Source organism: Somniosus microcephalus, chromosome 4, assembly GCF_052327205.1.
Source record: "Somniosus microcephalus isolate GS21.2 chromosome 4, FLI_Smic_1.0, whole genome shotgun sequence".
Lineage (NCBI taxonomy): Eukaryota > Metazoa > Chordata > Chondrichthyes > Squaliformes > Somniosidae > Somniosus > Somniosus microcephalus.
The window spans coordinates 276,301,333-276,317,736 of record NC_140990.1 but is presented as its reverse complement, the minus strand read 5'-3'; the positions used below and the strand labels follow the sequence as shown (position 1 = coordinate 276,317,736).

Sequence of the window (16,404 nt, the reverse complement as noted above, 5' to 3'; positions counted from 1 at the left end):
GAGCTTCAGCTTGGTGTGTACAGCTCACTGGCTAAATGTGGCCCGGGTCTCAAAATGTGGTGGTTTCAACGGGCAGGTGGTGGTTGCACTCGGCCAACTGACCACCCTCGTGCATCTAAACTGAAAGTCGGTCCCTGTATCTCATAGCAATTTTACCTGAAGGCACAAGAAAATGGAAGATCTGCAACCAAGCGTGGCCATGAACCGAACTCTCTTTGGCTGCTGTTGATGTTCCAAAATGTCAGAAATCGCTTCTTGTTGTTACTCCTTTATTCCACCAGTCTTCCCATCCGCCAACTATTTGCAGCTTTTTAAAACAGAAGCTTGTCTGTGACCCTTTCCCTTAATTTAAAAATATCACAGCAGATATGGCTTCTTAGTTGATGTGTGCACATTTCTCCCGGCATGGACCCGACAGACTCATTGGTGGGCAAGTCATAACCAATTACTATGGTAGCATGATATTCTCAACTCAAAATGTGTTCACCCCACAAACCCAAGCATTTTGATTCACTGTCAGGGCACAGGGCTCTTACCTGAACTGGTGTCTTCCTGGGAGGTCAGCATTGGGCAAATTTTAAAGTACTCTGATGTGTCCAGCTGTGGATTCTATTCATCTGGTTCATATATTTTACACAAGCATGTTGCGAGGGCACACCCACTGATGCTGCAATCTCCTCTGAAATCTCCAGTCAAGATTCCATGCTTGAAATAGGGCCTTTTTTGTTCTCCACATTCTGGTTATGAAATACCTTTAAGAATTCCTTTCAGTAAAGAGTGAAAATATGTTCAAGGATGAAAAGAGCATAAGAGCAATTTTCCCCTTTTACAGTTTGAGTCGAAGTCTCAATAAACCAGGGTATTGGGACACTGTTTCCACTATGAGGATAGGTCTAACTGCTAAACTTCTTGGAACGAGAAGGGCAACATTTGGTGACAACCCCTGGGACATGGAGTTTTTCCAAAAGGAACTGATTGGGAAAACCATTCATCATTTTCCAAACTCTGAGCAGCTGATAGCTTTAGTACTTTACAATAATTTCAGAAGATTTCGAGACTGGATGGAGGCTTTCCTATGTCTGAGTCCACAGAAGCAATTGGCATAGAAATATAGAAACATAGAAGATAGGAGCAGGAGTAGGCCATTCGGCCCCTCGAGCCTGCTCCGCCATTCAATGAGATCATGGCTGATCATCCAAATTCAGTACCTTGTCCCTGCTTTCTCCCCATATCCCTTGATCCCTTTAGCCTTAAGAAATATATCCAACTCCTTCTTGAATATATTTAATGAATTAGCCTCCACTGCCTTCTGTGGTAGAGAATTCCACAGGTTCACCACTCTGGGTGAAGAAATTCCTCCTCATCTCTGTCCTAAATGGCTTACCCCTTATCCTTAGACTGTGACCCCTGGTTCTGGACTCCCCGGCTATCAGGAACATCCTTCCAGCATCCAGTCTGTCCAGTCCTGTTAGAATTTTATAAGTTTCAATGAGATCCCCTCTCATTCTTCTAAACTCCAGTGAGTATAAGCCCAATCAACCCAATCTCTCCTCATACGTCATTCCTGCCATCCCAGGTATCATTCTGGTGAATCTTCACTGCACTCCCTCCATGGCAAGAACATCCTTCCTCAGATAAGGCGACCAAAACTGCACACAATACTCAAGGTGTGGTTTCACCAAGGCCCTGTACAACTGCAGCAAGACATCCTTGTTCTTGTACTTGAACCCTCTCGCTATGAAGGCCAACATACCATTTGCCTTCTTAACCTCCTGCTGCACCTGCATGCTTACCTTCAGCAACTGGTGCACAAGGACACCCAGGTCTCGTTGCACTTCCCCTTCTCCCAATCTATAGCCGTTCAGATAATAATCTGCCTTCCTGTTTTTGCCACCAAAGTGGATAACCTCACAGTTATCCACATTATACTGCATCTGTCATGCTTCTGCCCAATCACCCATACAATAATCCAATAGAGATGACTGTGTACCTTTGTGAGCACTGACTTCATGTTCAGAGGAAAGCTTATAGTAATGGTCAAAAGCAGGTGACCTGTAAAGCCACAGGATAAGAGGCACTGCACCCCTCCTCACCTACACTCACTTTAATTACAACCATAGAACCAGTCAATGCTGTGTACACTTTTGTGGACAGATCAGAGTAAGACAGAACATCAGTACCAAGAGGGAATTCATACTGGAGCAGAACAACTTGAGTGTAGGTAGACATTTTGGAGGTAAGAACAAGGACCATTTCAGCTTTGGGTTAAAAGTAACTTTTTTATGGTAATGGCTCAGCTTGGACTTCCAGACTCCCTCCTGTACTGAATATAGTGCTGCAGGATGAGCTGCCATCAATGCAGATGGACTCTGTAGCCTAGACTTTCCACTCAGGTGAAATCCGCAGTGAAAGTAGGCCTGCACATGACTTCCACCCACTCGATGTGAAGTTTCTTGACACAACTGTAATTTCTAGGGTCAGCCTAATTTACATAATCAGGGTAATCTCCAGGAATCAAAAACACCACTGGTTGGGAGCTTGTCTGTTTGGGGTTGTGGAGGGGAGGGGTTTGTGGGTGGGAAGAGAACTAGTGTGTGCCTACATGATTTAAAAGCCTTCAGCAGATTAAAATGTCAGGTATCCAGTGAAATAGATTTACACAGAGCATTAAAAAAGTCTGCCAGCTCTGTGGGAGAACAGAAAGCCTCAAGTTCTCCAATTCAGCTGCCAATGTGCTTCTGGATGAGGTTAGGCAGAGGAGGGTGGTCCCGTTTGTGACAATGGCTGCTAAGGCAAGCTGCTGAGAGTCAATGGAAGGAGGCTTCCACGGCAGTCACACAAGTTAAGAGGAGCCAGCAACACCTTCAAAGAATATACAGTGGCAAGCAGATCTGCCACTTATAATGACCTCCCAAACATTGATAAAGTTCTTGAATTTCTTACCGTCTGCAGCTCAGTGGCTTTTATATCCCCAGCCACCACCTGGAAATGTTCCTTCACTCATAGTCTTACATAATTCATCCCACTATAAGCCTCACATGGAATTTAATTGCTTGGTGTATACTAGCACCTGGGTTTACTGCAGGTCATGGTAACAAAAGGTCATTTTCAATGTTTGCATTCTTTTTTCAAGGACAAGACATCCATAGCACAAGAAAGAGTAATGCAACAGAAAGCAGCCCTCCAAACCTCCAACTGCTCACCTTGTACGACAACAACTTGCATTCATATAGTAGCTTCAATGTAGAATAACATCCCAAGGCACTTCACAGAAAAACATCTTCACAGAAAAACATCTTCACAGACAAACATCTTCACAGACAAACATCTTCACAAACAAACATCTTCACAAACAAACATCTTCACAGACAAACATCTTCACAAACATCTTCACAAACATCTTCACAGGCAAACATCTTCACAAACATCTTCACAGACAAACATCTTCACAGACAAACATATTCACAGACAAACATCTTCACAAACATCTTCACAAACATCTTCACAGACAAACATCTTCACAGACAAACATCTTCACAGACAAACATCTTCACAGACAAATAAGGAAAATAAATGGGCACCAAGCCAAAGAAAGCGCCATTATTATGGGCTTTGGTCAAAGAGCTGGTCTTTAAGGAGGTGGAGAATTAGTGGGGTTTACGGAGAGAATCTCAGAACATGGGCAATAAACAGTTGAAGGCATTCCTGAAAATAGTAGGATGAAGGGAAGGGATGCAAAGGGGCTGGGGACAGAGACTGGAGAGTTCTGGAGAGGGAGGTTGTAGTGCTGGAGGTTACAGAGACAGAGAGCGGGGAGACCATGAAGGGATTTAAACACAAGGATGAGAACTTTAAATTTTAGGCATCAGGGGACTAAGATCCAATGTACAAAAAGAAAATACTGCAGATGCTGGAAATCTGAAATAAAAACAGAGAATGCTGGAGATACTCAGCAGGTCAGGCAGCATCTGTGAAGAGAGAAACAGAGTTAACGTTTCAGGTCGATGACCTTTCGTCTGACGAAAGGTCATCGACCTGAAACATTAACTCTGTTTCTCTCTTCACAGATGCTGCCTGACCTGCTGAGTATCTCTAGCATTTTCTGTAAGATCCAATGTAGGTCAGCGAGGACAGAGGTGATGGATGAGCAGGTCTTGGTGTGGGGTTAGATATGGGCAGCAAAGTTTTGGAAGAACTGGAGTTTATGGAGGATGGAGGATAGGAGGCCAGTCAGAAGAACACTGAAATATTTAAGTATGGAGGCGACAACGACATGGATGAAAGTTTCAGTGGCAGATGGGCTGAGTTGGGACAGAGAGGGTCAATTTTATGGAGGTAGAAGTAGGTTGTGTTTGTGATGGAGAAAACATGGGATCAGAAGCTCAGCTCGCCCTCAAATAGAGCACCAAGGTTGAAAACAATCTGGTTCAGTCTGAAACAGTGGCTTAGGAGAGGGTTGGAACTGTTGGGGAGGGTTCAAAGTTTATGACAAGGACCGAAGACAATGGCTTCGGTCTTCCAAAGGTTTAGCTCAAGGAAACTGCAGCTCATCCAAGACTGGATTGCACAAGCAATCTGACAGAACAGAGGCAGTAGAGAGGTTGAGACAGGTAGAGCTGGGTTTCATCATGTGGAAGCTGACCCCATGCCAATGGATGATGTCACCAAAGGGCAACATGTTGATGAGGAAGAGTAGGTGTGCTGGCTTCCTGGGAGGTCTGCCTGGGTATGCTCTAAAATGTGCACTAGAAGAGCTGGAAAAATGGTAGTTCAGCACAACACAACAACAGAACAAGGCATACACATGTTTGTGGAAGATAAGCAGCAACAAATTACGGCAAAAGAGAATGATGATGATGAAGAGCTAGCAGAAATTCAACACTGTCTACAAGAAGCAGAAAGCATTCACCAAGCTCTAATCAGCAGTGTTTTCCTACTTTAATTTTAATTGGATTTTTTTTTTTAAGCTATACTTCAATAACACTGTTTATGTGGAAACCTGGGCCTAGAAATTAGGTTGCGTTGTGCCTGTTTTACAGGTTTAAAACAGGCGCCTGAAGGCCCAATACGATGGGCGGCATGCATGTGCTCATTCTGCCTGCTATAATGGTAAAGGCTGCTACATAGATGTTCGATGCGGCGCCTGATACAGGTGTTAGCCGCTTTGTAAATGCAAATAGGGAGCGTAATGCCTGTTGATGCCGCCTTTGCAAGAGTTAATTGTGCATGACCACAGCAAACTGCGGTTAGTTTCTTCAGGTGCTTGTCAGCCAAACCAGCAGTCCTTAAAGGGGCCAATAAAGACTGCTACTGGAAAGATAAGTTTGAATTTTTTTACTTACCTTATTGTGAACTGGCGAGTAGCAGAAATGTCGGCCACCATCCAGCCTCCATTTCCCTCCCCCCCCACCCCCCCAGATTCTCATTACGACCTCGGCCAGTGTCTAAGCCAGACGATCTTGCTGCCTCCCGGGACCGGCGAGCTGCCTCTGGAGTCACAACTGGCACCTGCAGCTTCCGGCATAAATAAATGTGGTTGGTGGGCCAATTTGCCACAGTCCTGCCGCCTGCCGCTGGCCTCATTTGGCGCCGGCCTCTCCTAGAATAGCGTTAAAATTCACGTGTGATCCAATTTCTGGGCCCAGTAATTTGAAAAGCAAACAATGAATGCAAAATGTAAGGTGTTTCTATTGAAGATAATAGGGGAGGTGTAATGTGTAGTTAATAGAACTTATCAGAAGGATAGGCAGTATGGCGCATGAACTGGTGCATCTTGGTACGTCTACTCTCCCTATTCCTATATGATGTATTACTGGAAACAGTAGTGGTGAAGGTTTTCTGAGAGGTCTGCTTTGATCTTGCTTGCGATTCAGCTGCTTGCTTATCTTGACATGTGGCAGACCCAGATGGTCCTGCCTGTGTGCCAGGAATAGAATGTTCTATCCTGACTACGGGGACCTGCTGCTTTCAGGGACGACTCCTATCACTTGTTCAGAGGCAGCTGCAGACAAGGGGCTGGTGACGACATGAGAGCTTCTGGCCGCATGCCCCTGCTGGAAGCTGATCACTCACATTGGTTAATGCTCTGCTCGAGCATGGACTGTTGCACGGCAACAAGGTCTCTGAGTTTCTTACTTATAGTTCTCTAAAATCTGTATCCATTGAAGCTGACTGTTATCGTATCATGACATGTGGACCTCAACAGCATCAATGGGAGCATTCCTGAGAGGTGCACTCACTGCCCAAGTGCCTGAGATCTCCTTTAGTGATGTCACTGATGGTGCACAACAGCAGAGCATAGATTCCTTGCTTTATGATAATATCCAATGGGGTGGTAGAATCTGTAGCTCTGGAAACCCAGTTCGCAGTGTAGTCTGTCAAAAGGCAAATACTGGAGCACCCATTCATGCCTATGAAGTAGCCTTCATTTAATCGCTAGTCTCCTGAGGTTGGAATCACTAAGCAACTCAACAGGGCTTGTGATGGTGCCAAGCCTCCACTCAGCCACTACTCCTGCCCCTTCCATACCCATGAGAAGTGACTCACCTGTAATTCCACCTCTAAATCTGTAAAACCTGCCACTATACCTGTCTCTGGGCAGGTGTCTGCTTTAAGTGGTGATGGCAGTGAGTGCTGTGGTGAGGCTTGTTGCTGAGAGGGACAGCTTGCTGCTCTTGCAGTTCGAACATGTCTGTAACAAGAAAAAAGGTACATTACAGTCAATGTGCGTTGTTAGGCATGTTGTTGTCATACAGAAATTATATTGCACATTTTGCTGCATAACAGCAAATCCTTTATGCCTGTTGAAACACATTTGCACAAAGAAGGTGAGTGATCATTATTATACAAACCAGGAGTGTATTCCTGTCCTCCAGCTCATGCAAGACTCTTGTCATGTACTGTACATCATTCTAGCTGATGACTTCCTTGATAATGTTTTCAAAGGTGAAAGGTTTGGCCTGCTACATTGCTCCGCCCATCAGTGCTCCTGTTGAAGGCAGCCTTTTTCTGTTAGGAGAATATAAATATTTAAATAAATGCATGAAGATTTTGTGCTGTGTGTTTTAAGCAGCAGCAGTTTTATGTGAAGCTTAGCTGAATGCAAAGCATCTTGCTGACAGAAAGTGTGCGGGAATATTTGAGAGCTAACTAAATACATTGTAAGAAATACATTGCTTTTCAAATATCCTTCCAGCCTCACCTGCTAGATGACCTCCTATTGACATCCTGTGCGATGGTCTTCCACACCTGCTTCACCATCAGGACATTGGTGGCTTTTTCCTCAGCTCTGTAAAGTGCATTTCACAATGCTCTAATGCAATCTGCAAATCTTGATCAGTAAATCTTGGTTTATACCTTCTGCACTCTCCCTCCATTTCTTGCAAAAAATGAGCACTCCATAGCAGATTTGGCCACAGTGTGCTGTTTAGTTAGTTAAGCAGCATTCTTGCTGGTGCTTTCTTACTGGCTACACAATTGTGCATTATTTTCAGCACTCCCTAATGCATCTGAGCTTCCAGAAGTTGCTGAGTAAATCTTTGTATTCATGCAACTGTATTAAAACAAATGGGAAAATCCTTCAACAGTAGCAGTAATTTCATCTTCTATGTATTACATACATAAATTGCTGTGTATCTGTAAAATCTGATTGGACAACATATAGAAGTGAAGTGTTCCACTGACTAGCTTCAGATATAATTAATTAAACAGTGTTGATAGAGTGCTGTAAGAATGTCTGAATTTACCATTAGTATAACAAGTTGCTTTGGGATTTCATGTATTTCAGAAGAAAAAGACACCTTTACTGTACTAAGGCCATTCTAAAATAACATTTTCCTAATTTCTACAGATAAGTCACAACACAGAACACTACACATGCTAAAATTTGCTGTGGTATCGAGAGAGGGAAGGGCAGTATCAGTCTTATCTTGCCTTTTACCTTCTCTTGGCTAACACAAATCAACCTTGACTGCAGCTGTGGAGAAGACCACACAATCCAAGCTATTTTAAACCACCAATTGAAGGATGGCAGGATGGAGGAAGAAAGATAGTGAAATCGAATAAAAATAAGGGTAATAGTTACATAAACGAAGTTTGAAAATTTGCTGAATTGTCCTTTTTGCACACTTTCACTTCTTTTGAATAGTAAATACTTGCCTTGGTGATTGCAGTGAAGACTTTTTCCAGGATAGCATTTGGCTGAGCTTTCTGCGGCCCATTTGCTTGAATTTTGAGACATAAAGCACATGGTTTGGCAATAAACCTGCGAAAATATAGATATTAAACGACTCATTAATTCAGAATACATAAGCTGTTCTTCCGATTTACAAATCACGCCTGCCTTAAGATAATGGATTACGAAGAACAAATTCACCAGGCTGTCTTCTTGATAATCAATATAAACCTTTCATTTGTCTTTTAGTGAACTTTGCTGGGGTTTTGGAATATTCTCTTTATGCCAATCACAGCACTGTTATTTTTCAGATAACTGACAATGAATTACATTTATTAGAATTTTGCTCAGGTTCAGATATCATGGACTGCTCGATCAAATCTTATTAATTATCATCTGGAATTATGCAAAAGAATGAAAAATGAAATTAATAGCTTTTAAGGAGTTACTGGAAAATATCAACTTGAACTTTAAAGAAGAAACTACTTCATGGAAAATACTTAAAGGACATCACAGTCAAATAACTAGCTTCAAGTCTCGCTGGGTGACATTATTTGGGATAGGCAGTAAAATTCAACTCTGGCGGGCGTGCAAAATAGGCGGTAACGGATTGGACAGCTGTTACATCCCGCCCAATTTTCCTTTCCATCAATGAGAAACTCCATTGCAAGCTCAGATTAGGGCAAATTAATTCAGGACTCTGGGTCTAAAATGAGCACAGGAGCCTCATTTCAAGGCAGTCACCAGGGCCAGCAAAAAAAAAATCGCCTATCAATTTAGCTGTGGCCCGAACTCCCATGCAGATTCTGCACTGCTAAACTGGTAATCATTGTGCCCGTTTTGGACCCAAAAAATGAGTGCAACAATGTTAAATTTAGAATTTAATTAAAATTAACAGTGCTTTCAATGATACAGATCCTTGTAAAAAATTATAATATGAATCCAAGCAATAGTCAAATTCTAATCAATCACTTTACTTTGGGTCTATAAAGTTGGTTGTCAATCACTAATGATGTCATATGATGATAATGTCATTTCTTCACCATTGTGTACTGTTTCACACAGCTAAAGTGATAACATCACTATTGTGCACAGTTATCTGTGACTGACAACTAACCTTCCCAGAACAATATAAATGAAGGATGACTGTCTTTGTTCAATATCTCATTTACACTGACAAATGGAGGTTGAATTGAGGGAGAAAGGAATGGAGGATATGTTGATGGAGTGAGATGAAATAAATAGAGTGGGAGGAGGCTCGTGTGGAGCATAAACACCAGCATAGACTGGTTGGGCCAAATGGGCTGTTTCTGTGCTGTAAATTTGATGTAACCAGAGTTCAGATATACCTCTATATGACTTAAAATGAGCAATTTAAATGCAGCGATTCTGTGTAATAAGTTTGTCCTGACATTTAGTAAACACAAATCCACCAGATTGGTTGATTTTTTATGTGGCCCTATACAGAGTCAGTATTGTATATAATCTCTCAGGGTTTGCAGCCAAATTAACCCTCCTAGCAGTATTTCTGATGCAACATCTTCCCATGATTTCAGAATGATGCATAAGAAAGAAATTGATGCTTCTGAAGCATGTCTTAAAATGATTATAAAACATATCTGCAGTATAGTTAAATTTGCTGTCCCCTCTTTTTGTTTGGGGGTACAGTGCAATTTATTTTCAATCATATTGTGTATGAATGTTTCTATTGTATAAATATATTTTTCATTATAACTTTTATGTACAAACTAACTTAAAATTGTCAGCCTAGGCTCACATTTATTTTGTTCAGTTCAATACAGGTTAATGTTTCACATTGCAAAACAATTTATTTGCTTCCTCATTACTATTTGGAAAACTGTTAGTTAAAATACTAAAAATTGTCCATTGCAATGACAACTAGGAGTGGCACTAAACAGAAAGATTTTACATAGGACAATGTAGAAGGCCTGCAGTGTAATAAGTGACACAGCCAAAGTCTCAGTGGAACACATCACACATTGAAATATTAGAGCTGTTGTCTGTCACAATGATAGACATCGGGCTGGATTTTGCAGGGGCTCAGAGGTCGGGTTTGGAGGCGGGTCCGCTGTCAAAATAGCAAAATAGCGAAGCCTCCACGCGAGTCTCCCAAGTGTCGGGTCTGTCAGCGGAGAACTGACCCGACACCAAGCGGTGGGGGAGACAATTGAGCTCATTAAATGACTTGTTAACAGCCAATTTAATGGTATTTTGAGGCTTCCTTCCAATTTTACGTGCTCCCCCATGGGTTACCTGCTGCTCGGGGAACACGCCAGCTCACCCTGGCATGAGTTGAGTCTGCTCTGATGTTTCTGATAAGCTGACAGCTGCAGAAGTGGTGTAAAGGAAGCCATGTTACAGATGGTCAGTTTCAGAGCGCAGAAACTGTTGGTTACTGCATTTGTAAGACATATAGAGATTTCTTTAGCTTGTAAGTGTTTAGAGCCAACTGTATGTCAGTGCCACCTCATTGGAACAACATCTCTCACCAGTGACAGATCGCTTCTGTCATCGCACCTGCAGCTGCCATCTATTGCAGCAACATCGGTGCCCTAGAAACTATCTCACCTTGCTCCTCTGATTCCTTCCACGCTCAGCCCCAACACCAATATCACCAGGCAGACCAGCAGCACCAACAACATCACCAACCTTGTCCGCCATCACCTGATGCTGCACAGGACACAAGCCCCTGACAACATTGTTGCCCGGGAGGCCAGCGATGGCATCACCATGGCCAGATTTACTTCACTTGGCGCTGTAAACCCTGGCTGCCACATGATGCGCCAGGTTGACACCATCCGACACCAGCATGGTTAAAGCATCCCTTTAATGGCCATGCCATTCCATGCACACTCATCACTATAGCGGCGGGGGGGGGGGGGGGTGGTGGGGGGGTGGCGGTGGGGAGGGGGGAAGTTACATCTCAACTTTCACCGGAACTCAGTAAGACACTTCTAAAGGTGCACACAGATCTGTCCAATAAGAGGCAGTATTGAAAATATAGATTTCACTGTATGACAACACATTACCAGAAACTTCACATGGACATTGGCTAAACCTTCTAAGTGCCTACCCTTGTATGTTGTTAGTTGGTATGCTTGCAGTAGGATGAGGGTGAATGTGAGGGGTGGCTAATGAGATGGGGAAGTGTTGATGTAGATAGAGAGGGATGGGTGGAGGTGCAGGTTAATTGGTGTGAGTAAGGATGTGCAGGAGGAGGGTATGGAAGGCAAAGTGATGGGGATGTGTTGAGTGGCACAGCAGGGTGAGGTTGAGTGTGGCTTTGCAGTAACGTTATGTGATCCAATGAGATCATTGAAAGGTTGGCGCCACTGCAGCCAAGGACCCCTGACGACATCCCTGTTTTTGCCCTCCTGTGCAATGTGCAACCAGGCTGCGTTGGTCTCCTGGGGAGGTCTCTTCCGCCCTTGGAAGGGAAGAGAGTCTCCCTGTGTGCTGTGACTCCCTCCATAAGTATATGGAGGGAGTCATGTGTGAACCTGTGTGCAGATGTATACCTTTGTGCGGTGCTTGTCAATGTTTGCAGCACCTCAATGCTGTCAAACACTGACAGAACAACTGTCAAAATCAATGTGGCCATGGTCCCTTTAAGGAAACCGGCTGATGATGAGTCATCAAATGATGTCATCAGACCCGCTTCCTGTTAATTGGCTGGAAAGCCCACAGGGCGGGCTTAACAAGCTCAATCAAGGGAAAATCCTTTTAACAGAGCGGCTGCAGCTGGGAGTGGGACCGGAACCCAGCAACCAGCTATCCCGTCACCATGAGGAAATCCAGCCCCTAGCGTTAGTTGCAATAATGCTCAGCCAAAAGGGACAACCTTATAATAAGTGTGAAACTTTTAAAAATATATTTTCTTTCTACAGGAACATCAATAAAATGCAACTACTGAACCCATAAATCTATAGCACCAAGTACTTGCTTCATTTTAGACATTTTGGGCTAAGACTAGAAATCAAGAAGAAATAACCAGAGACAAAAGTGGGAGGGCGTCAGATCAGTATTTGCACTGATTTTATAAGCATCTGTAACAGCACAGGGAGAATGAATAGAGAATAAATTGTGACTAAAAGCAACAAGAAGTTCTGTGGGTGGAATAAGTAATGAAGGAAAGTCAAATCTCTTTTGTACTTCTCAACAAGACAAATACAGAAAATATGCTGTTGCATGATAAGAGAAGCTTAAATATTATGATGAGGAGCCCAACTTAAATGAGCTGAGATTTAATACAGATAGAAGCTAGATATTAAACAGATTCACTTCAGAAATTGCCTCTGCATTTGTAAATATTCACAACCTAGTTTTCAGAAACAGTGTCTAATCTGCATAACCTTAATAAACTCTGCATGACCTCTACACATTTAATCACCAGAGAATAAAATGAAACAGGAGATGAATCCAAAGCACTGAGATTACGGACTAGTGGATAAAATGGAGTGCGTTTCAATAGGACGGTACCTTCGGAAGCAGTGAGGTTACAACTTGGCAGCAACATCCCAATATTGGCCCAGAATTCGCAGTCAGTGGTGAAGCAAAGGCATTTGCTGCTAGTCCCGAAGAAAGCTGCCCACAGAGATCTCTATCTCTTTGGCAAGAAGTTTGTCTTTCTCGATGTTCAAGTGATTTCAGTGCTCTGTATTGGGAATTCCCTAGTGCGATCTGTTGTGATGTCAACAAGCTGCCTAAGCAGACAATCACAATGCAGAATTCTCACAGGCAGGGCACCAGGAAATGAGAAGCTGCTTTTATCCGGACTTTTTAAAAAATGTTACAGAGAGCAAAGCAAAGATTGGGACTCTCACGCGGAGATAAGGTAGAACCTGAAATATCATGAACAAACTTGACATTTTTTTTAGTTTCTTAAAAATTATAATTTTTATCATAATGGAGAAATTTGACACTCCACAAAATTAAAATGAGCTTTTCACGGCCATAGCATTTGTTTAGTCAATACGCTGTTAAAATCCCAGTTACACCTAATCCAAAAAGGCATAGCATTTAATGGGGTATTTAACAGCGATATTACCACGGAAAAGCCCAAGTTTTTGTCAGTTCCGCTGATTTCACTGATTACACCGATTGCCGGCTATGGGGGAGGGGGGTGCTACAGCACAGCCAATATCGTAGCAGTGAATTACTGACCGTAACTTGAGGATTTCCGTGTTTAGATGTGCACGCACTACATCCTGAAGTTGCGGTCATTTTCAATGGGGTAATAACAGCAAACGCTGTTAGTTTATCCTTATTATTACACACCACAAATTCTGGCCCAACAGTTATAGGTGTGTGTGTGTGTGTGTGTGTGCACGTGAGTATGTTAAGATTGTTCAGCATATGTGAAAGTATATATATATATATGTATAAGAAAATCAGTAGTGGATGATACAGTACCATGAATTAAAAGAATTCAATTTAGAAAATGATAACAACATTTCTTAAGTGGGTGAAGTATACAATAATTTTGGATTGATCTATGCATAGGAATTGAGAGTAAACTTATTTTTTCTTTATTTTGGTGACATTCTGTGCTGAACACTAGGAAATGGAACACTTTCCCAATTCACCCAGTGTCAGCACCAAACATTCCCAAAACCCTGCTGCAATAGTGTGCATTAACCACAGCCTCAGAAAAACACCCTCTAATGCATCAGTAAGACTTTTTTTTACATTTCACTATCGGCTCTGTAGACTTCCACGGATTGCCAATCAGTGCCATAACAAAGGCAGTTTTGTACTATATGCCTGCACCCACTGGAGACTACTCAAATTCATTTTATGTGGGACCCTTATAGCCAGCAGACCGAGAAGACTTTCATCCCATTAACGTAGGCTGGATTTAAACTGAGATCCAGGGATGAAAAGACAGTGTGCTAATACTTTATGTCCTCCAAACCTTCTGTAACTTATTTTTACACACCAGTACTCCCATATTCTATATTCCTGTCCTTAAATGGAGTTTGGTTTTTGGCTGCTAGTTGACATTAAATATGTAACGAACCTAATTTAAAAAATAAGTGAATTCATAAACTGTTGCTGGGATTGCCACAGTATTATGTAAAGCAGAGTTTACAAACCTTTTTTGCGGAGCCCCCTTGGATTATTCATGCCCTATGCCCACCTCCTTTTTTAAAAACAGGGTGGGTAAAATCAGTCTACACCAGTAATGCAAAACAAGGCTATATCGATGTATGCTTTTTGAATTTTAAATTACATTTTCTCGGTTTCTTTAAAATTGAAAGGAATTCAGGCTTTTGATGCACTTCCTCAGGGTAAGCGAGGTTGCATCAGTGGCTCTCCTTCTCGGCCAGCCTGTCCTCCTCACATTAACCCCCGCCCCAGTTGGGAACATCTGCTGTAGGATAATGACTTGCAATAGCCTTCTTTTTGACAATTCTTTTACAAATATATTCCTTTTTTTTAAACTTTAAAATACGTTTGTCATAATGAATATTTAAAATGTTTACCTCAGGGTGCCTGGTCATTCAATCAAAGTCACTATTTCTGTACCTTTATGGTATTTCAGCATCTAGACTTTGGGCAGATTCTCCCGCTGTTAATGGGTGGATTCTCCTTCTGTTAGCGGTTAGCAACATACAGGACTTTTGCCCACCCATGTGCCTCCACTGCTAACCTGCTTCAGTGTCCTCCCAGGACTTTGCGGGGTAGGTTGTAAGCAATAATACCACTCCTCATCTGGTTCCTGCCATTGGGAGGGAGGAAATAGAATGCTGTTGCAGCTGGAATCACAAGTGGAAGAATATCTGAAGGAGTTGCAGCAAGAATCGCTCCCAAGATTCCCAGTTATATTCGGGAACGTTTTACTGGCTGAAGGAAGGACTAGAAAGGATCAACTCCTGGGGACTGAGGGCAGGAAGTCCCTTAAGAGGATGGTTCACGTGGTATGGAAAGAGGTTGGTGAAGCAGTCAGTGCTACTTGATTCCAGCACTTTAACACTGTATAATGTGGAGTCATTATAAACAACAGAAATGCTGTGCATTTTTGTAATGTGTGACTGGTTCCTTTTATCTTGCCTGACCTGGTAAAGCCATTCAAGTTTTTGCATCGCAGCATTGCCACATATGGGATGGTTATGTTAATGCTGAATACTCTGGTCACCTCCTTCCATTGCCTCTGCATTGCTCTCCCAAGGGCTCTGCACCATTCTCTACTCCTGGTTGCCTGGCCATTCAAACTGTTGCTGGCCTTTAAATCCTGCAGCACCATACTAGCTCCCGCCCCTCACTGGGCCAAATGGGAGCTGTCGTTAATTAGACTGACCCCAATCAGGTTAATATATCCAACTGAATGTGGTTATTTTTAGGTGGTAGAACCTGGAGCACTGATCAAAAATATATTGTGAATTTTCTCCAGCTTGGAAATCCCTAGTAAGTCAATATATAACAGTTTTTGGAAGTATGCAGAACAGTTTAAAAAGCTTTGCTTTCCCAAGCATCATTGATGCAACTGCACTGATTTCAGCAAAGCAGCAGAAGTGCTGGGAGCCCAAGGCCAGGTACTGAATCATGGTGTCACGGTACGAAGTGTGGAAATAACAATGTCAGCTATCTAAAGATAAGCGCTGTAACTTTTTTATGACAAATGTATTTCAAAGATAAAAAAATCTATTATGATAAGGAACTTAAAGGATAAGACCATTAGGGCTGTATCCTTGACCATTTCTTTAAATCTATGGTCAAAACAGTCTAAAGTTTTTTAGGAAAGCTGCAGTAAAATACTGTTGGAGAATAAAGCTATTGTGGGCACTTTTATTATGAATGGGTTGCATAAATGTTATCATTTTTATGTATGATGGATAAAGAAAAAATGGAGAAAGGCAATTGCACAAATTAAACATTGAGGAACTATTTGACTGACATTTCTTTCCAGTTTTCTACTAATTTTTTCCTCCTTTACTCTCCTGCAGGCCTTGACTCCTTACTGGAGTATGATTCCAAGGTTTCCAGGCAGCTTTGTTCAAGTGGTCATTAGTTAGAAAGAAAGAACTTGCATTTATATAGCACCTTTCTCTGCCTCAGAACATCCCAACGTGCTTCACAACCAATGAATTAGTTTTGAAAGGTGGCCACTGTGTAATGAAGGGAAACTCGATAGCTAATTTGTGCACATCAAGGTCCCACAAACAGCAATGAACAATTAAACTGTTTTAATGGTGATGGTTGAGGGATAA

At 42.3% G+C, this 16,404-nt stretch overlaps 1 protein-coding gene across 6 annotated transcripts in view; it reads right to left on the bottom strand.

Annotated features, from left to right (window-relative positions):
• Positions 1-16,404, bottom strand: part of cers6 (ceramide synthase 6) — a 384,111-nt gene that overhangs the window by 259,676 nt on the left and 108,031 nt on the right. For 5 of the 6 annotated variants that reach the window (XR_015078198.1, XM_085986468.1, XM_085986467.1 and 2 more), the window contains one exon: positions 8,158-8,263. Coding sequence is in view for 5 of the 6 variants with exons in the window: in XM_085986468.1 (XP_085842594.1) it covers positions 8,158-8,263 (106 nt within the window). In the remaining variant the exon portion in view is untranslated. Of the gene's footprint in view, positions 1-6,587; positions 6,692-6,851; positions 7,078-8,157; positions 8,264-16,404 lie in introns of those variants that run through there. The other variant, XM_085986470.1, reaches the window with a different exon arrangement.